Source organism: Camelus bactrianus, chromosome 22, assembly GCF_048773025.1.
Source record: "Camelus bactrianus isolate YW-2024 breed Bactrian camel chromosome 22, ASM4877302v1, whole genome shotgun sequence".
In the NCBI taxonomy this organism is placed as follows: domain Eukaryota; kingdom Metazoa; phylum Chordata; class Mammalia; order Artiodactyla; family Camelidae; genus Camelus; species Camelus bactrianus.
In genome coordinates, this window is record NC_133560.1 from 17,817,772 (window position 1) to 17,835,386 (window position 17,615).

The 17,615-nt window shown below is 36.6% G+C and overlaps 2 protein-coding genes across 3 annotated transcripts; one reads left to right on the plus strand and one right to left on the minus strand.

Moving 5' to 3' along the window:
• The first annotated feature begins 50 nt into the window (after nucleotides 1–50).
• NUDCD2 (NudC domain containing 2) lies at nucleotides 51–6,361 on the plus strand. Of its 2 annotated transcripts, none has more exons than XM_045508117.2 (4): nucleotides 51–361; nucleotides 2,419–2,467; nucleotides 2,693–2,844; nucleotides 5,244–6,361. In XM_045508117.2, the coding sequence occupies exons 1-4, from the start codon at nucleotides 242–244 to the stop codon at nucleotides 5,325–5,327; spliced, it is 405 nt and encodes a 134-aa protein (XP_045364073.1). In that variant the 5' UTR covers nucleotides 51–241; the 3' UTR covers nucleotides 5,328–6,361. The 2 variants fall into 2 exon arrangements, with proteins under 2 accessions (XP_045364073.1, XP_010970535.1); XM_010972233.3 differs by having other exon boundaries at nucleotides 56–552.
• Nucleotides 6,362–10,740: 4,379 nt separating this feature from the next.
• Nucleotides 10,741–17,544, minus strand: CCNG1 (cyclin G1). The gene is made up of 7 exons (XM_074350324.1): nucleotides 17,337–17,544; nucleotides 16,047–16,310; nucleotides 14,112–14,365; nucleotides 13,421–13,499; nucleotides 13,243–13,341; nucleotides 12,829–13,023; nucleotides 10,741–11,982 (listed from the first exon to the last, which is right to left on the minus strand). The coding sequence occupies exons 2-6, from the start codon at nucleotides 16,308–16,310 to the stop codon at nucleotides 12,832–12,834; spliced, it is 888 nt and encodes a 295-aa protein (XP_074206425.1). The 5' UTR covers nucleotides 17,337–17,544; the 3' UTR covers nucleotides 10,741–11,982; nucleotides 12,829–12,831.
• Nucleotides 17,545–17,615: the final 71 nt, after the last annotated feature.

Here is a 17,615-nt window from a genome sequence, read left to right on the forward strand (position 1 = left end):
GTTACTCAATTGTAACTATGCACGAGCAGCCTTTGCGCAAGCGCAGTTCACACCAGAGAATTTTCAGTCGCTTTTGACGTCATATTGGTGACGGTGTAGTGAGTTCTAGCTTCACAGGTTCCAACCGTTTCCCATCGTTCTTTGGATGTAAACGCTTCTGGATTTCAGTTCTTTCAACCTGAATCCTGCCAGTGTCTGTCCTAAATGGCCACTGAAAGTGAAAAACAAGCGGAGACAGCAGATGACTTTGCTGCGCATGTGCAGTGACCCGAACGAAGAGGACAGAGGGTGGCCTGAGCGCGGAGATTCCGCGCGTGCGCTCGGCTCGCTCGGTGCCACCGCAGCCGGGAGGCGAAGTGGAGTATGTCAGCCCCGTTTGAGGAGCGCAGTGGGGTGGTTCCGTGCGGGACGCCGTGGGGCCAGTGGTACCAGACCTTGGAGGAGGTGTTCATTGAAGTTCAGGTGCCGCCAGGCACTCGCGCCCAGGATATCCAGTGCGGCCTGCAGAGCCGGCATGTGTCGCTGGCCGTGGGTGGCCGCGAGATCCTCAAGGTAGCGGCAGGTCGGGGCTTGTACTCAGTTTCTTCTCGGCCCTTCCTTCCCACCCCCTCCCCCGCCAGAGCTCCGAGTTATAAAGTTCTTGGTTTCTGTGGAAAGGCTGTTGGAAGGCGGTTCGGCTCCTCTGGCTGGCCGAAAGAAGGATAAAATTGCCCTGGTTTTGGTCTGGTCGGAGCCAAATGAAGATGCTTCTTTTGTTCCTCTGAGGGTCTTCAACTGAGAACAGGTTAACTGGATCGTTAAAGAGATACTTTAACTACATATACTTTCTTCCAGGCACTGATCTAGGTTCTGGGAGGACAGCAGTCAAAGATAGTATTCCCTCACTCAGAGAGGTTACGTTGTTGTGTGGAGGCATAATACAACTAAACTAGTAAGTATTTAGGCAGTTATAGAAAAGCAAAGATGAAAATTAAGGATAAGGATGTCGAGATGAGGATTTGGATGTATTGTCAGGTGATTTATTTTCTCATCTAAAATTAGAAAAATGCTGCATATTTGTGGAGTGGTTAAGCAGATGGTCAAGAGGTGAAGTAAGTAATTGTGCTATACCTTTTATTCTCATCAGTACTCTTTGTATCTGATGGTACCCATTTTTTCCTTGTTAAAAACTATAGTTAAATTCAGTGAAGTTCAAGTTAGATTCCTTTCTCAGATTAGATGCTCGAGATATTTGATACCAGTGTTGTGTAACGGTGAAGGGAGATTACTTGGTAGGATACCTACCTTTGTCGTTTCTCTAGTTCTGTAACCTTGGGCCAGAGATTGTTCAGTGTCTAAGCCTTCATCCACAAAGTAGGGTAATTTATAGTACCTTTCTCATAGGATTGTTCTGAGCATAGCGTGGTATCCATGTGAGTGAAGAACTTAGAGCAGGTAGTACCTGGTATTTAATAAGGTCACACTACATGTTAGCTGTTATTATTTTATATGGAAGTGTTTTGAGTGCCTCAGAGAAAAGGAAGATTCATGTGAAAGATACTGATTTATGTTAGCTTGCATCTTAACCTTTCTGTATAGTTGTGTAATTCGTAGTTTACTGAACAGTGATTTTGAGATTATAGTCAAATTTACCTTAGTAATTACAGTAGCTACGGTAATTTAGCAATAACTAACTCTAGGATTTTTGGCACGCATTTATGCCAGTAGGAGTTTTTTTCCACTGGTATTGACATATTTTTAAAAATATGTTTTCTTTTTTTTAATGTGATATTTTAATTTTCTAAAGCTTAAATTTAGTAAGTAGGAAAAAATCAAAATGAATTTTAGCAGGTGCATTATCTTTTAAACTTTTCCTTTTCTTAGTTCTTTCTTAAAACGAATTTCTGAATAATTAGTCACAACTAATCTGATATCAGATCTACAGTATGTGCTTTAAAATATTTTTTAGTGTTAAATTGCCTTGCAGAGAGATTGAGCCAGTTTTTAAAAGTTTATTTTAAAGACACCATTTCTTCTAAATATCAGCAGGAGACCTCTTCTTGTAGCTTATTATAATTGGTAAAGTTAAAACATTTCAGATATTAATTTCACATATGGCCAATCAGTGATCAGAAGTATTTCTTCATCTTATAAAAAAGAGCCCTGATCTTTCTGTAGAGAGCACTGTGTTCTTTGTTATAGTAAATATACCAAGTAGTATAAATAAACTAGGTTCTGTCTCACTCGCTAGGTGAGAATTTAGGGATGAATACCTATCAATGTGTTGAAGTAGTATTAAGTTTGATCTCCCCTTTCTAAACTAATTAGGCAATTGTATGTGGATTAGATAGGAAATTAGCTAAGTCTTGAATCATGAAAGCATTATAAAAATTAATGAAATCTCTATATTTTTTAGTACTTCATATGTTTATTTTTCAGGGCAAACTCTTTGATTCTACAATAGCTGATGAAGGAACATGGACTTTGGGTAAGGGTGATCTATTATTTTTCTTAGAATCTTTTTAAAAATTAATTTTGTCTTGGAACATAGTATGTTTCCCCTCTGTTGTACTAAGTCCTTTGTCTTTGCAGCTCTGAAAGTTACAGTAATAGAAACATATTGAAAGCAATTGTATATCAAGATTACCTAATGATTTTTGAAAATATAAACTAATGATGAACTCTAATTTCTTTGTGATTTTTGTTTGTTTAGAGGATAGAAAAATGGTCCGTATTGTTCTCACAAAGACAAAGAGAGATGCAGCAAATTGTTGGACTTCTCTTCTAGAATCTGAATATGCAGCTGATCCTTGGGTGCAAGACCAAATGCAGAGAAAACTTACATTAGAGAGATTCCAGAAAGAAGTAAGTCAGATGAATGAATATGTGTAGTTAAACGTCTGTAAATCATAGGATAATTATTATTTGAAACTAAAACTCAAATGTGGTTTTAAAAAAATAAAAACTCTTCAGAGGAATATTTTAAGTTAAATGATTAGAAAAGTGACTGGCCTTTCTGTGTATGGATTTGATTCCCCACCCTTGGGAGGAATTTATTTGTACTGCTACGATGTCTTAAGTTTAAATCTATTTAGTGTACATCAGTAATGCATGAATAAACTCATAAAAATTCAATCAATGCAGACTTACATTATGTAAAAAAGTGTAAGGCCCTTTAATCAATGTCTTCCATCCTATGCCTGTCTCATTCTCATCTCATCAGTAGATTGGCTGGATTGTTTTATTTTTAACATAAATGGAGGATTACTGTGTGTAATGTTCATGTTGCTTTTCCATTTAATGTGTTGGGTCTCTTTCCCTACTGGTACTTACAGATAAAATTCATTCCTTTTAACTGCTTCAGAGTATTTCCTAGTTTCATTGTATTGTAATTATTTATTTAGCTATTCCCCTTTGATGAGATTTAGATTTCTTTGTGTCTATTTCAAACGAAGTTTGTGCCTTTATCTCTGAAACTATTCAAACATTCCTTTAAGATAGATATCTAGGAGAATTATTTCTGGATCAAAGTATTGTTAAAGTTTTGATGGATAATTTCCATCTATATGATGGTAATTCCCAAATGTGTATCCCTAGCTTGGACTTTTCACCTGAATGTTGGACTCACATATCCAACTGCCTATTTAACACATTCACTTAGCTGCCTAACAGACATATCAAACTCGACATGTCCAGTGTGAATGCCCTGATTTCCTTCCCTCAACTGTTCTACCTCCAGTCTTCTCATCTCAGTTAATGGAAACTCTTTGTTCAAACCAAAAAAAAAAAAAAAATTGGAGAATCGTCCATCATTATTCTCTCTCTCTCACACCCTATCCAGTTTGTCAGGAAATCTCCCTGGCACAACCTTCCGGATATATTCAGAATTTGACTACACATCACCACCAACTCCGCGACCACTGTCATCTGGACCACCTCTAATGTTTTGCCTAGATTACACTAGTAATCTTCTGACTGTTCTCTTTACTTCTACCCTTGCCAAGCCTACAGTCTTTTCAGAATAACAGAGCAGTCCTTTTACAATGCATGTCAGATTACATCACTTTTCTTCTCAGAACTCTTTCACTCAAGTAGAAGACAAAGTCCTATACAAGGCCCCAGCTGATCTGGTCCCATGATCTCTCTGCCCTCCTCTCCTACTGCTGCTCCCCCCACCCCCCATTCTGCTCTAGCCACATTATGGCCTTTTTGCTGTTCCTTAAACCTGCCAGGCCATTCTTTCTCTGTCCTTTTGACTGCAATGCTCTTCCAAAGCTTAGCTAACTTTTCACTGTTTTCAGGTCATTTCTCAATGAAGCATGCTTTGACCTTAATCATCCTATTTAAAAAACTCTAAGCTTCATTTCCCTTACTTTGGCCTACTTTTCTTTCTCTTCTTCTTTTTCTTCTTTTTCTCCATAGCACTTACCAGCATTTAACACACTAGATCATGGGCTGGCAAGCTGTGGCCCCACTGCCTGTTTTTGAAGGAAGGTTTTACGCGGACACAGCTTTGTCTTTTGTTTGTGCGTTGTCTGTTATGTAGCAGCAAGCAGAATTAAGTAGTTACGACAGAGGCTACATGGCTTTCAGAGCCTGAAGTACTTACTGCCTTGCTTTTTACAGGGAACTGTGCTGGCCCCTGCATTACATAACTTAGGGCTTATTATTTGTCTCCTACTGTTAGAATGCAAGCTCCACCAGAATAAGGATCTTTGTCTGTTTTGTTCACTCTTAAATTCCACATGCTTCTCATGGTGTCTTCTGAACAGTAGGAAGTCAATAGATGTTTGTTGAATAAATGAAATGCCTCTAAAAAGATTAAAACCTGGGGTAGTACTTACTATAGAGGATTGTTGTGAGGATTAAATATTTTAATATATATCTATAGCTCTTAGAATCTTGGCTGGCATGTAATAAGCTCTCAAAAAATGTTAGTTATTAAAATCTTTATACACTGATACTAAAGTATATGTTTATACTGTAATATACACCGTATATATATATCACTGTATGTCAACACTGTAATATACATATTGATCTTCTAAATATTTGTAAATCTGAAAATTGAAAAAAACACCACTTAGTTTCAAGTTCCATTTTGGTGATTACAGTGAAGTTTGATATCTTTTCCCATGTTTATTGGCCATTTAGATTTCCTTTTTTTGTCAATTGCCAGTTTATATCTTTTTACTGTTTTCCTTTTGGGTTACTTATATTTTTCCTTATAAACTTTATTTTATAATTTTTTTCGTATCTTTTAGAATCCTGGTTTTGACTTCAGTGGAGCAGAAATCTCAGGAAACTACAGTAAAGGTGGACCAGATTTCTCAAATCTTGAGAAATAATCACAATTTTCTTGCTGCATTTTGTGGATTCTAGCAGATGTTGCCAGCTTAATCAAAGGAATAGATTATGTGATGGAAGAAAACTGTGGATGCCTACAGTTAACAAATTGCAAAATATATTTAAACATGGCTCTAATAATTGCATTCAAATATGATTTACATAGGAAACATCTTAAATAACTTGTGGGAACTCCAACTGATACACGGTAACTTTTTTTGACTTGTTTTTTGCTCAGCATGAAGTTTTATATGCTGCATTTTACTAATTTCATATTTAACCTGTATTTTTAATATGAAAAACATTAGGGTTTAGATCATGTGAAATGACAGGGTGCCTTCAGGGAAAATTAAGTTTTTCTTTCAATAAGTGTGATGCAGGAATAATGTTCAATAAACTTTTCTAAATAGGAATTGTGTACCCCTTTGTCTAAGTGTACCAATTCACACAAAGAACTTGTATTAATGAAAAAATTTTTCAGAAAGGAAAAAATAATCTGCAGATATATTCTGAGTAATTTTAGGTTTTTTGTTTTTGTTTTTTTGTTTTTGTTTTTTGGTGGAGGCAGGTAATTAGGTATATTTATTTATTCTTGGGGGAGGTACTGGGGATATAACCAGGACCTCATGCTTGCTAAGCATGCACTCTACCACTTGAGCTGTACCTCCCCCCTGATATTCTGAGTAATTTACTGAAAAAATTTTTTTAAAAAATGTCTGAGTTAGCATATTATTCCTTGAGGAATGACTTTATGTCAAGAAACTGAAAAATACCTAACACTTGGACCAGATGAATACAAAACAGAAGTGATGAAGTGAATGTGGTTATTGGGTGAATTCCTTGTTAGTGACAAGATTACAGTCAATGATTATGTCAGTGATATCATTTTGATCTTTAGTGATTTGGGCATATAGGTAAGAATTATCTTGAAATTTTATTTCATCCTTCTTAAGTCCTTTTTAATTTAAATGTCTTAAACAATCTGAAATGTATATAGAAAATTTACACATAAAAGACAGAATTGTTTTCTTCCTGAGTCCTCGGGTTTGTGTGCAAGTTGGTGACATGGTGCCCCATCATCTCTGGGTACCTTAGTGTATATTTCCTTCAAAGCACATGATTCTACATAACTACAACACAACCATTAAAATCAGGAAGTTAGCACTGACACATGACCACCGAATCCTTGGACCTTCATTCCATTCATGTTTAATTGATTGTCCCAGTAATGTCCTTGATGGCAAAAGGATCCAGTCAGAATCATGCCTTGCTTTTAGGTACCAGGTGTCTTTAGTTTGCTCCAAACCGGAACACGTCCCCATTTTCACTCTGACTTTTACAACCTTGGCACTTGAAGATTATAGCCTAGTTTTGTACATCTCTCATTTTGAGTTTCATCTGGTTTTTCTTCTTGATTAGATTCAGGTTATGAATCTTCGGCAGGACTCTTATAGAAGTGATGCTGTGTTCTTACTGCATCCAATCATGAGTTATTAGTTTCAGTTTGTCCTTTTTCTGATAGTGTTTACAGTTGGCTTGCCATATCCATGGGTTTCAAATACTGATTCAACAGAAGGTGGAAAATAGTTAAAAAAAAAAAATCCAAAAAGTTCCAAAAAGCAAAATTTGAGTTTGCTATGCACTGGCAACTATTTACATAGGTTTACATTGTGTTTACAACTGTTTACATAGTATTTACGTTGTATTAGGCGTTAGAAGTAACCTGGAGATGATTTAGTTTATTCAGGGGGATGCGCATAGATATAAGCAAATACCATGTCATGTTACTGAGCATCTCTGGATTTTGATATCCAAGGGGGATCCTGGGAACAATACCCTGTGGATACTGAGGGTCAGCTATACTTCGATCACTGATTAAGTGGTGCCTGCCAGTCTTCCTCACTGTAAAGCTATTTTTTTTTAATGTTTGCAATTAAGTATTTTGTGTGATGTAGTTTCCAAGTACTGCCTTGTTTCTCACCAAACTTTCAATTTTTATGTATATATATGTATATATGTACACTCATGACTTCTTTATTCAGTGGGTTAAAATCTGTTATTCCCATTACTCTGATCCTCAACATTTTTCTAGATTTGACCAGTAGAAGACCATGCTAGGTGGCTTCTAGGCCCTTTTGACATGTCCCCATCATATTTGAGCAATTTCTTATTCTCTGGCACATGATATACCAGACTTATGTTTTCCCTTCCCTAGCCCAGGAATCAGCCATTTTTATAAGAAGCCCTGGTTGTTTTTACTGGAGATTGGTATTTAGAAGCCAGGTTCTATGTGCTAGTGAGCAATTGCTGCATATTATGCCTACGTTTACATCTATATTTATTTTTATGTCTGTATGTATATTGAAAGCCGTGAGTTAACATTTAAACTTTCTAAACCTTTGGGGTTCATTTTTGCTCTCTTCCTTTCTATATAATTCCTTTCAGCAATAGTGAGATACCTGATTCTTACATCCTTAATATATTGGGTTCCCTAATCTAGATCATCTTCCCATATGAGTGTCTTTCTCACTCTGCTCAGGCTCCAACACCCTGTGCCAGTCAGTTACCCCCCTCACCTGCTGGGATCCTAACACCCTGCTCTGGGCCACTGCAGCCCAGCCACACCCTTTGGCAAGATGCCTATGTTCATTTTACTCAATAACTTTAGGAATGAATTGTTGGGGAAGAGGCATTTTTCTTTTAATTGGCTTCTCTTCTTGACATTAAAAATTTTTTGAATTTTGAATAAACATAAAGTAAAATTCACTTTTTTTTGTTTGTAGTTTTGTGAATTTTAACTTACATAGAGATAGGTATAAACTCCTCCAAAATTAGTAGATTGAATAGGTCAGTCACCACAAGAACTCCTTCACGCTCTTTCTAGTCACACCCTACTCCTAGCCTCAAACTCTGGAAACCACTGGTTTAGTCTCTGTCTCTGTAGTTTTGTTTGTTTTTTTTTTTTAAAAGAATATCATATAAATGGAATCATACGTAATCTTTTTTAAAAAATAGGTTGTTGATATATAATTCACATACCGTACACTTTACTTATTTAAAATCAGTGTATGTTAGTGGTTTTTAGTATAGTCACATAATACTCAACCACCATCATAGTCAACTGTCATTTTCATCACCTGAAAAAAACAAACAAACAAATCCCGTACCTTTCAGCTATCACTGTCCCCATAATCCCGTCAAGCAACTGCTTATTTACTTTCCATGTATTTCTGTTCTGGTTTATTTCATACAAATGAAGTCATGTGGTCTTTTGTTTCTGGCTCACTTCACATGATGTTTTAGAGGTTCATCCATGTTTTAGTATGTACTTCATTCTTTTTGTTTGGCTGAACAATCCATTGTATGACTTACACATATTTGTCCGTGTATCAGTTGATGGACATCTTGGAGGTTTCCACCTTTAGCTACTATGCATAATTCTGCTATAAACATTCAAGTACAAATTTTTATGTGCATATATATTTTCGCTTCTTACCCAGCAGCGGAACTTCAGGTTTTATGAAAACTCTGTTTAATCATTTGAGGAACTGCTAAATTCTTTTCCAAAGTGGCTACACCGTTTTGCATTCCCACCAGCAGTGTGTGAGAGCTCTAATTTCTCCACGTTTCTGCGAACACTTACATGACCTTCTGATTCTAGCCATTCTGGTGAATGTGAAATGGTATCACATTGTGGTTGTGATTTCTCAGATGGCTAATTGTATTAAGCATCTTTTCTTGTACTGATTGATGATTTGTGTATCTTCCTTGGAGAAATGTTTATTTAAATTTTTGGTCCATTTTTTAAAGGGTTATTTATCTTTGAGATCTAAGAGTCTTTGTGTATTCTGGACATAAGTCCCTTATCAGATAGACGATGCTTTTTCTGGTATCAATTGATTTGATCTTTTTTTCCTTTAGATTGTTAAAATGGTGGGCTATATTGATTTTCTAATTTTAAACCAGCTTACATCTCCCCCCAATCCTAAACCTGGTCATGTTGTATTATTCATTTTATATATCTGAACTTGTTTGTTGATTTTTATGTGTTCATTTGGGATATTGGTCAATAGCTTTTAAAAATTAAAAAAAAAAATTTATATTTATCTAGGTTTGGTATCAGGTTAATGCTGGCCTTATAAAATGAATTGAGAAGTGATTCTTCTAATTTCTGGGAAAGATTTGTAGAATTTGTACTAGGTCTTCTTTAAATGATTTATAGGGTTTTCCAGTAAGATTCTAAACAATGTGTTGAATTTTTTAAAATAGTACGTTTATTTAGGTTATCTAATTTTAAGTTTTCGTAGTTCATGTCTTTCAAGGAATTGATTCATCTAATTATGTGTAGAGTTGTTTGTGGTAGTAAAAAAGGTAGTGTCCTTTCAGTATCTTTAGATTCTGTAGTGGTATCTCATTCCTAAAATTGGTCATTTCTTTTTTTGTTAGTCTTGCTAGAGGTTTATCAATTTTATTGCTTGAAGCCTTGTCCATTTCTCCTTTCAGTGCTCTCAGTTTTGTCTTCACTTCCAAGTACAGGTATGAGACCTTGGGCTAGTCCCATACCTACTCTGTGGCTCTGGTTCTTTTGTAAACTGGGATAACCTCATTCAGTTTGGAGGATTACATACATGAGGTGATTCATATACAACATCTGACACTAGCACCTGACAGTAACAACTGTCATTGCTAATCACAAATACTAGATCAGAAATGTTTGTTTTCAGATAGTATGTCACAAAATTTGAAATACATGGAAGGTGCAGATGCCCTTTTTTAAAAACAGTACTTTTGAAAAGAGGGATTATTAAATATATCTAATTTGAGTCAAGTGCAAAAGGAACCTTCTTTTATAAAAGTTTTTCTTTCATCATTAATTCCTTGCAGTGTCTACTTTATAAGATGTCTTGTTTAGTTAAACATGAACAGTTCAAAATCATACGTTGTTTCAGTTCCAATAATAATTAACAAGTGATCTAAGCAGACTAGCACAATACTTGGCAGTTACCTGTCATTATCAACCACCTGCTGGAAGGCTGTTTAATTAGGGAAGAGGGTTGCACACAACTTTTCGTGGGCTGAATCGAAGGGTGAATTTATAGTAAGGATAGCCATAGTAGTGTTGAATCTAAATAAGAAAAGTAACCAACAGTGCATAAACAACAACTTTTTAATACAAATTAAGCATATTTACTTGTCATCATCTTGTGCCTATCTTTAAAAATAGGAAGGAAAGTGTCAGTTAGGTACTAGCCATACTTTTATAAGAGATTTTGTTTCTTCTACCATGCATCTGACTTGAGAGCTAAATTTAAATACAGTGACGAGATAGCTCTTTCTTGTGGTTCCATTATCACATTGCCAAAGTAGCTAATTAAGTTAGAAGAGAAGCAAACAGAAAACCACTCAGCAAAGGAATGCATTTCAGTAACTTTATTGAAAGGTATATCCCTTAGTACCAAAACATAATGGTAGTTGGTTAGGTTACCTCTGCCACCTCAAAATTAACACTGATGTATTCAAAATATTGAAATTTATCAGTCTTTTGGGAAAACTGAAAAGTTATCCATAAAACATGGTTTACAGAAGTATAAGATACATTGCAGTTCTTTGGTTTATTTTCCAGTCTGTATCTACCCATAATGTGATGTCAAAATTGGGTACAGCCATCCTGGACAGACTCAGGATACACACCGAATTGAGTAACCGTTGACAACACTTTAACACTGTAGCTCTCCTTAGTCACTGAAATCCTGAACTACCTCAGCGACCTTATTATTATGAAGATGCCTACTTTTCTTAAAACTCTTTTGGCACAGTAGGGTCAATTAGTGAAAGTGTATTCTCTTCCTTTTAAGCAAAATTTAAATTAGAAGCAATGACAATTTTATAAAAACAGTCCTTAGTAAAAACTTCTGGAGTGTTAAAGCAGAAAGTTTTCACAATGATGCTAATTTATTTTGAGTTACTACTACAATAAAGCTGAATTTTCTTGATGGGACTAGATTGAGGCAGTAAATTTTGTATAAAACTTTTATCACAGATACAAACATAACCTGGTTTCTAGAAAAATATTAAAGATAACATAATATGCCAAAATTACTAGGTCTGTAGTTTTGCTTTATATAAAATATCCTCCAATTTAAATGTGATTCCCATATACCAATGAAGTCCACATCTCTGGATTATCTATTTTACTTGCATTATGGGTGCCAAGAAACCATTTTCACTGCCTAGAATAGTGACCCTTGTTACACCTTAAAAGTGCATTTGTGTAATACTGGTTTTCATGCAAACCTCCTCGTTTGAATTAAGCAGCCATTTTTAAGACCACCTAAATACAATATATTGACCCAACAGAGAAAGCTGGATCAATGTTAGAAATGAAGATTCACAGTTTACCTTCCCAAGCTTGTCAGCACTTCACATTTATGCTGTTAGCTTTGATTTGTATGCTTCACAGGTGAATTCAAATTTGAGTAATTCCACTATAGGGTAATGGTAATTAGGCAGTTTTCCCAAATCTGAGAACATCAATGCTAATCTAGTTGTGATGTTTTGAGGCTTCACAGCTTAAATCCATTATAACTATGGAATCCACAGCTCAGGATTGTGGAGAAAGACTTCAGAGAAGTGTTTTTTTTTGTTGCTGTAATAATCCTATTTAACAAACAAAAAATCAAGTTATCAGAAGTTTGCCAAACACAAATATTACTACCTGTTAAAAATCAACTGTTCATATCTAAGATTCTTAATCATGTCTTACGTAGATGTGTTCAATGTTAACACTTAGTTTTGAGTTGGAAAGAAGTTAAATCAACACTGAGTTAAATTTAGATGGCAAGAATGTATGTCATACATTAAGGACAAGGTTTATATTTCTTATGCATGTAACTACTTTCCAGTGTTCCAACTTCTGTAGCAATGATATACAACTATCGTGTTGAGACACTCTGGCAGTTTCCAGACACCCAATGTAGAGGCAACCATCTGTCATAACTTACTTTTTAAGTACAACATCCAAGTTCATGCTGATTTTGCTAATAAGCTAACAGTCTCAAATTAATTCATGTGTGGTTCAAACTTTTGGTCCTGTTCTCTTACTTAGGCTTGTGTAACTTTAAATGAGCCAAAGCTCGAGTCTACATACAGCAAAATGATGTGCAATTAAAAAAAATACCATTTTAGTGCTACTTTTAAAGTTCAGATTATGAAGGAGGATGCTGCTTTCTAAGCTGTTAATTTAATGAAATGGCTAACATATATATATATCTAAGGTTAGATAATTCCTTACTCTTAGGAATTCCTTACTCTTACTGTACCTTGAATACAGTAAATGCCCTCAAATATTAGCTGACTAGATCAGTGAAGTCATTTTCCCCTTTGCTATTCCAACTCCATTTGTTTATTTTGAAAATAATTCAGATTTAAATTCTTGAATTGTAGAAGACAATTATAGCATTAGAAAGTTTTTTTTCTACATGGAGAATAACTAAACAAATTTACCAATTAAGGGCCCATTTCAGGAATTGTTGGAAGGTGGGTTATTCTGTAGTAACTATGCTTCAGTTGCCGTGCAGTCCGCCCAGAAACAATCCATTTCAACTTCTGAACATTTGGTTTGGAACACTTGTTTGATGCATATTCAGTTAAACACTTGGATACGAGCTCTTGCCAGAAAGTCAAATCTCTGCCATTTATCTGTGCATAAATTTTAAAAATATATTACTTAAAAGTCCTGCAGGTATTTAATTACAGTAGTAATTGCAATCTTATCAACGTGTCTTTCCTTGTCAAAAAGTTTTGAGGATAAGCTACTTAAGTTTCATGTCAACACATGGTACATCTCATTTTACTTCAGGAACAAGTGTAGTTTCTTTCACAGCTGTTAACAGGATTTGGGCTATGACTCTGACATACCTTGGAATGTTTCTGAAGATGTTCTACTCTTTCCGTTAACTCTACACACTTCTGTGCTTGGATTTCCAATGCAATGATAGACAATGCCAACACAGATGGCTGAAAGAGATAAATTTTAAGTAAATGTTGAACATAAGAATAGGTGTATAAATAGGTTTAATCTTTATAAAATATTTACCTTTGCTTTAGAAAATATGATCCTGCAGTAGCATGCCTTAAGTTGAGCTTCCAGTCTTTCAAAATTAAGGCTGATCTTCCTTTAAAAAGAAAATGAGAATAATTTTATGTAGATAATTTTACATCTAGCCAAAATTATAGAAAAATAAGTCAATTTTGGTTTTTTTATTTTTTCAAAAATAAGTCAATTTTAAAGTGATGTTTATGCACACTTAACATAGAAAATGAATTATCTGAAGTAAAGAATTTCCCTTCCTTCAGAGACATGAACATGTTAAGGATACCATACATGAATTTTAAATAATTTGGGCAAAAACAGTAAAGTATCAGGCCCACAGCTATCAACGTTTCTTTTCATTTCATTTTAATCCATTCTTGAATCTAAAGTTCCTTTTTCCATAAATCTGTGTTACATACTTACCTATTAGATTCTATAACTACTCTATAAATGGAAAACATAATTTTTAAAAAGCTGAAATGTCCCTTAGTCTTAAGAATTAGCCTTCATCGACTTCAAGAAGCTATTGATGAAAGTTTTCTCACTTCTGCTGAAGAGTGAAGTCAAACTCAGAGCTGCGGTTGTCATTTTACTTATTTTGATTGGAATTCTCCCAGTGTATTGATTTTACGTAAAATCCAGACAATACCATTCCAACTTCAAATCTCCTTTGTTAAGAACAAAGATCACATACCTTTCATGTGGCAAATTCTCTTGAATGAGTGAGTAATAGAGTTGTAGAAATTGAAAGGCAGTCGTAGCTTTGACTTTCCAACACACCTTCTCCAACACAATCTTTTCCATTCTCATCAAGTCTGAAACCGTGAACCTATACTGGCTTATTCGGATCAAGTCAGTTGCCAATGGGACATTCCTTTCCTCTTCTATTGATTTTACAGCCAAATAGAAGCAGCTCAGTCCAACACACCCAAGGTGCTTGGGCTGTACCTAAAAAGACCATGTCTTTTATTATTATTCCATGTCTTTATCTTATTTCAGTTAAAAAAAAAAAGGATAATCTAAAACTCAGACCCATCATTTTGAAAATGTATCTGTGAGGTCTATTTCTCATGTGTGAAGCACTTAACAAGATCTACTCAGACCTTAACTGTAGCCTATTAACCCTACATACCCACTTGGAACTAATTTTTTAGTAAACAGGCTAAGTTTCCTTATGTTTGGCCTCAGCACGTAAAAATTCTTACCTATTTTGGTTTGTTTAAATTACTGCAGAAAGCACTGTGTTCCAGTTGGACCAAATAAGTTACTTGGTCAAAGGCTTAAATGAGGACTGAAATACCTTACAGCTTACGCACAAGAATGTTATGCTTTTCCAGGTTGTTTTCTTTGTAGTTAACACATGTAAAATGTTTAAAAATACTTTGGCAAATACTGTTTACTCTGCCCTATGTAAAAGCTCTATATACTACCAATCTTTTCTTATTTACCATTTTCTAAGTGTCTACAAATCAAAATTTATCACCATCAAATTTCTGTCCACTTTAAGTTCCAGCTCAATTGAAACTTTAAGAAGCCTTTACTAGTATTTGTGCTCTCTCCTTTTAGAATCCCTTCAGCAATATATTTGTGCCTCTTTTGAGGTATAATGTAATTATTTTTCTTATTATGCTTTACCTATACGTTACCAGTGCAAACGTTATTCTCGCTAAAATTGTAATATACCTAAAGGGACAAATGTACGTTAGTCACCTGTGCACCATTTACAGAGTCAAAGGTAGTGCTTGCACAGTGTCTAAAGAGTTGTTTAATTAGTCTGTTGAACAAGTTTCTTGAACCATTCCATTCAGCAAACATTGAGCTCTTTCTGTATCTGATGCATTGTGTTAGGTATTGAGGACTAAAAGATTAGTTTCATTTTAACTGTCACAATATTTCATTACGTACCAATGACTACAGGTGCACAGAGAAGTCAGATGTATTTTTAACAGTTAAACTCTGAAAGAAGGTGCCTCGTTAATGCAGTAGGTCGTGTCAGTCTCATAAACTCTGAAAGCTACACACAAGTCTTTCTCATCCAATATAGAGAATAATTATATATAAATAGTCCTCTAGAAGATACTCTCTACTATATGCAAACTTAGGCTGAAAATGCCAAGCATAAGCAAGACTGGAGGAAATATAAGGCTAAAATAATTAGAACTTTATTATCTATGAATAGAGATTAAGAAATACATGCTATCGACCAGGTGGTTGACAGCATCAGCAAAAAGAAAAAAAAAAAGAAAGAAATACACTCTAATTCTTAACCCACAACCTAGCATTCTGCCCCTAACACATTTCTCTAAATTAAAAACAACAGTAAGTAAATGAAAATGCCAACCTACCAAGACTTTTAAACACAACAGCCAACTCTCCTTTTGGGAAACTCTGCAATTAATTATTTCATATGAGACTATTTTTCAATGTCAGAAGTTAAGTCTAATAAATGATGCATTACTCTTGGTTAAAGGAAGAGTATCAATGCTGTACATAGAATTACCATAATGTTACTTGTTGAAAACAAAAAAAGGTCAAGATTATGAGTATCAGCCCAAAGGTAGCAATACCATCTCCAAAACACATTGAGCAGAACCATGAAATACTCAGGGTAATGCAGCTTTAAACATACCTTCATTTTTGACAGGAATCTGTCCAGTAAATTCACAGCTAGAGAAAACGTCTCTGTGTCAAAGCCAAAGAACTGAGTTAGACTGAGAAGATCTTTTACTTCAAAGTCCCTTAGTCGTGCAGTCATCCTAAGGCCATTATCGTGGGCAGATTCAATCAGTCTCAAGCCGCAGACCTTTGGCTGACATCTCGTCTCCTGTTCCAACAGGGCATTCAGCTGGTGTAGCAGTTTCTGAGAGTCAGTTGTTGTCAGTACCTCTATCATCTATATATAGAACAAAGCCCAGAAAGGAGTGAAAGAACAGCCTTTCCAGCCTTGGGTTGTGCCAAGTGCTTTATAACACAAGTCTCCCCTCCCTCAATGCTGCTGGTGAAACTAAGTCATTGCAAAGTGCCGTGTACTGCTCTTCGCCTCCCCAACCAGTTGGTCATATCCTAAACTGTGAGTTCCTAGAGGGCTGGAGCTATGCCTTTTTAAAGAAGAAAAATGCAAATATTCATGCAAAAACTTTGAAATTCTGACATTAATGAACAATTTAAACTGTTCAAGTTGGCCAACTTTTTTTAGTCTGTATTTCCTGATCTGTAAAGTGGGTATGAGGTTATTACTTACTTCATAGACTTGTATGAATGAATGAGAGCACCCAGGTACATATGTACTTAGCAGATATATTAGGTGCCTAATAAACACTGGACAATAATAAGGAGCTTATTTCTAGTCTGCCTATTTGAATGGCTGTAAAGATTAAACAAGATGATTCAATAAAAGAGTTTAGCATAGCTGTTAACTTTTATTGGCGTTAGAAAAAGAAGCTTAAGGGGTGCCATGGGAGCACGCAATGGGGGGCGGAGGATAATCCAGCCAGCAAGAGGAACCTGGGATTTCATTAATTTAAGACACTACTGAACGTCTATTATGTCCAGGGCACAGGCTAAGCCCTGGATACACGGACGGTCCCGGCCCCCCCCCCCCCCCCAACAACCACAAGACAGGAAGGCAGGGGCTCTTTAGGGTTGGGAGACAGAAGGGGTGGGCAGAGGTGGAAACACTAACTTTTTGGGCCCTACTCTTTCGCCCCGGCGCTGGTGCCCGGGACGGGGCGGACCTGACTAAGACATCTCAGGAGGGCGGACCTGGCCCCGCCCCTCCAGGCTCAGACTAGCCTGAACTTGTTGCTCACAGCAGCGGAGCGTAAACCGAGGACAAGGGCGCGAGACCTACCCCTTCCCCGCGCCGCCCAACCCTGCTCCCTACCCGCACCCCGAGGTCAGCCCCGCAATCCCAGCTCACCTTGATGGCGACTGCAGCTCCTCAGCGGTAACCACCCTCCCCGGGCCTGCTCTCACCTCACCCCACGATATTAGATCCGAGAAGCCTACGAGGCGAGGGGACTCGCGGGCGAGAGGGGAGAGGCCCGGGGAGGGGGAGCCGTCCTGGGTGGAGGTCTCCGCAGCGCCGCCCAGACGACGCTGCCCTCCTCAGGGTCAGCTCGGAGCAGAAGGGGCCGCGGCTGGCCTCCTGAGTAATATATTGGAGGGCGGGGCTTTCCTGCAGAGGTGGGGGGGCGGG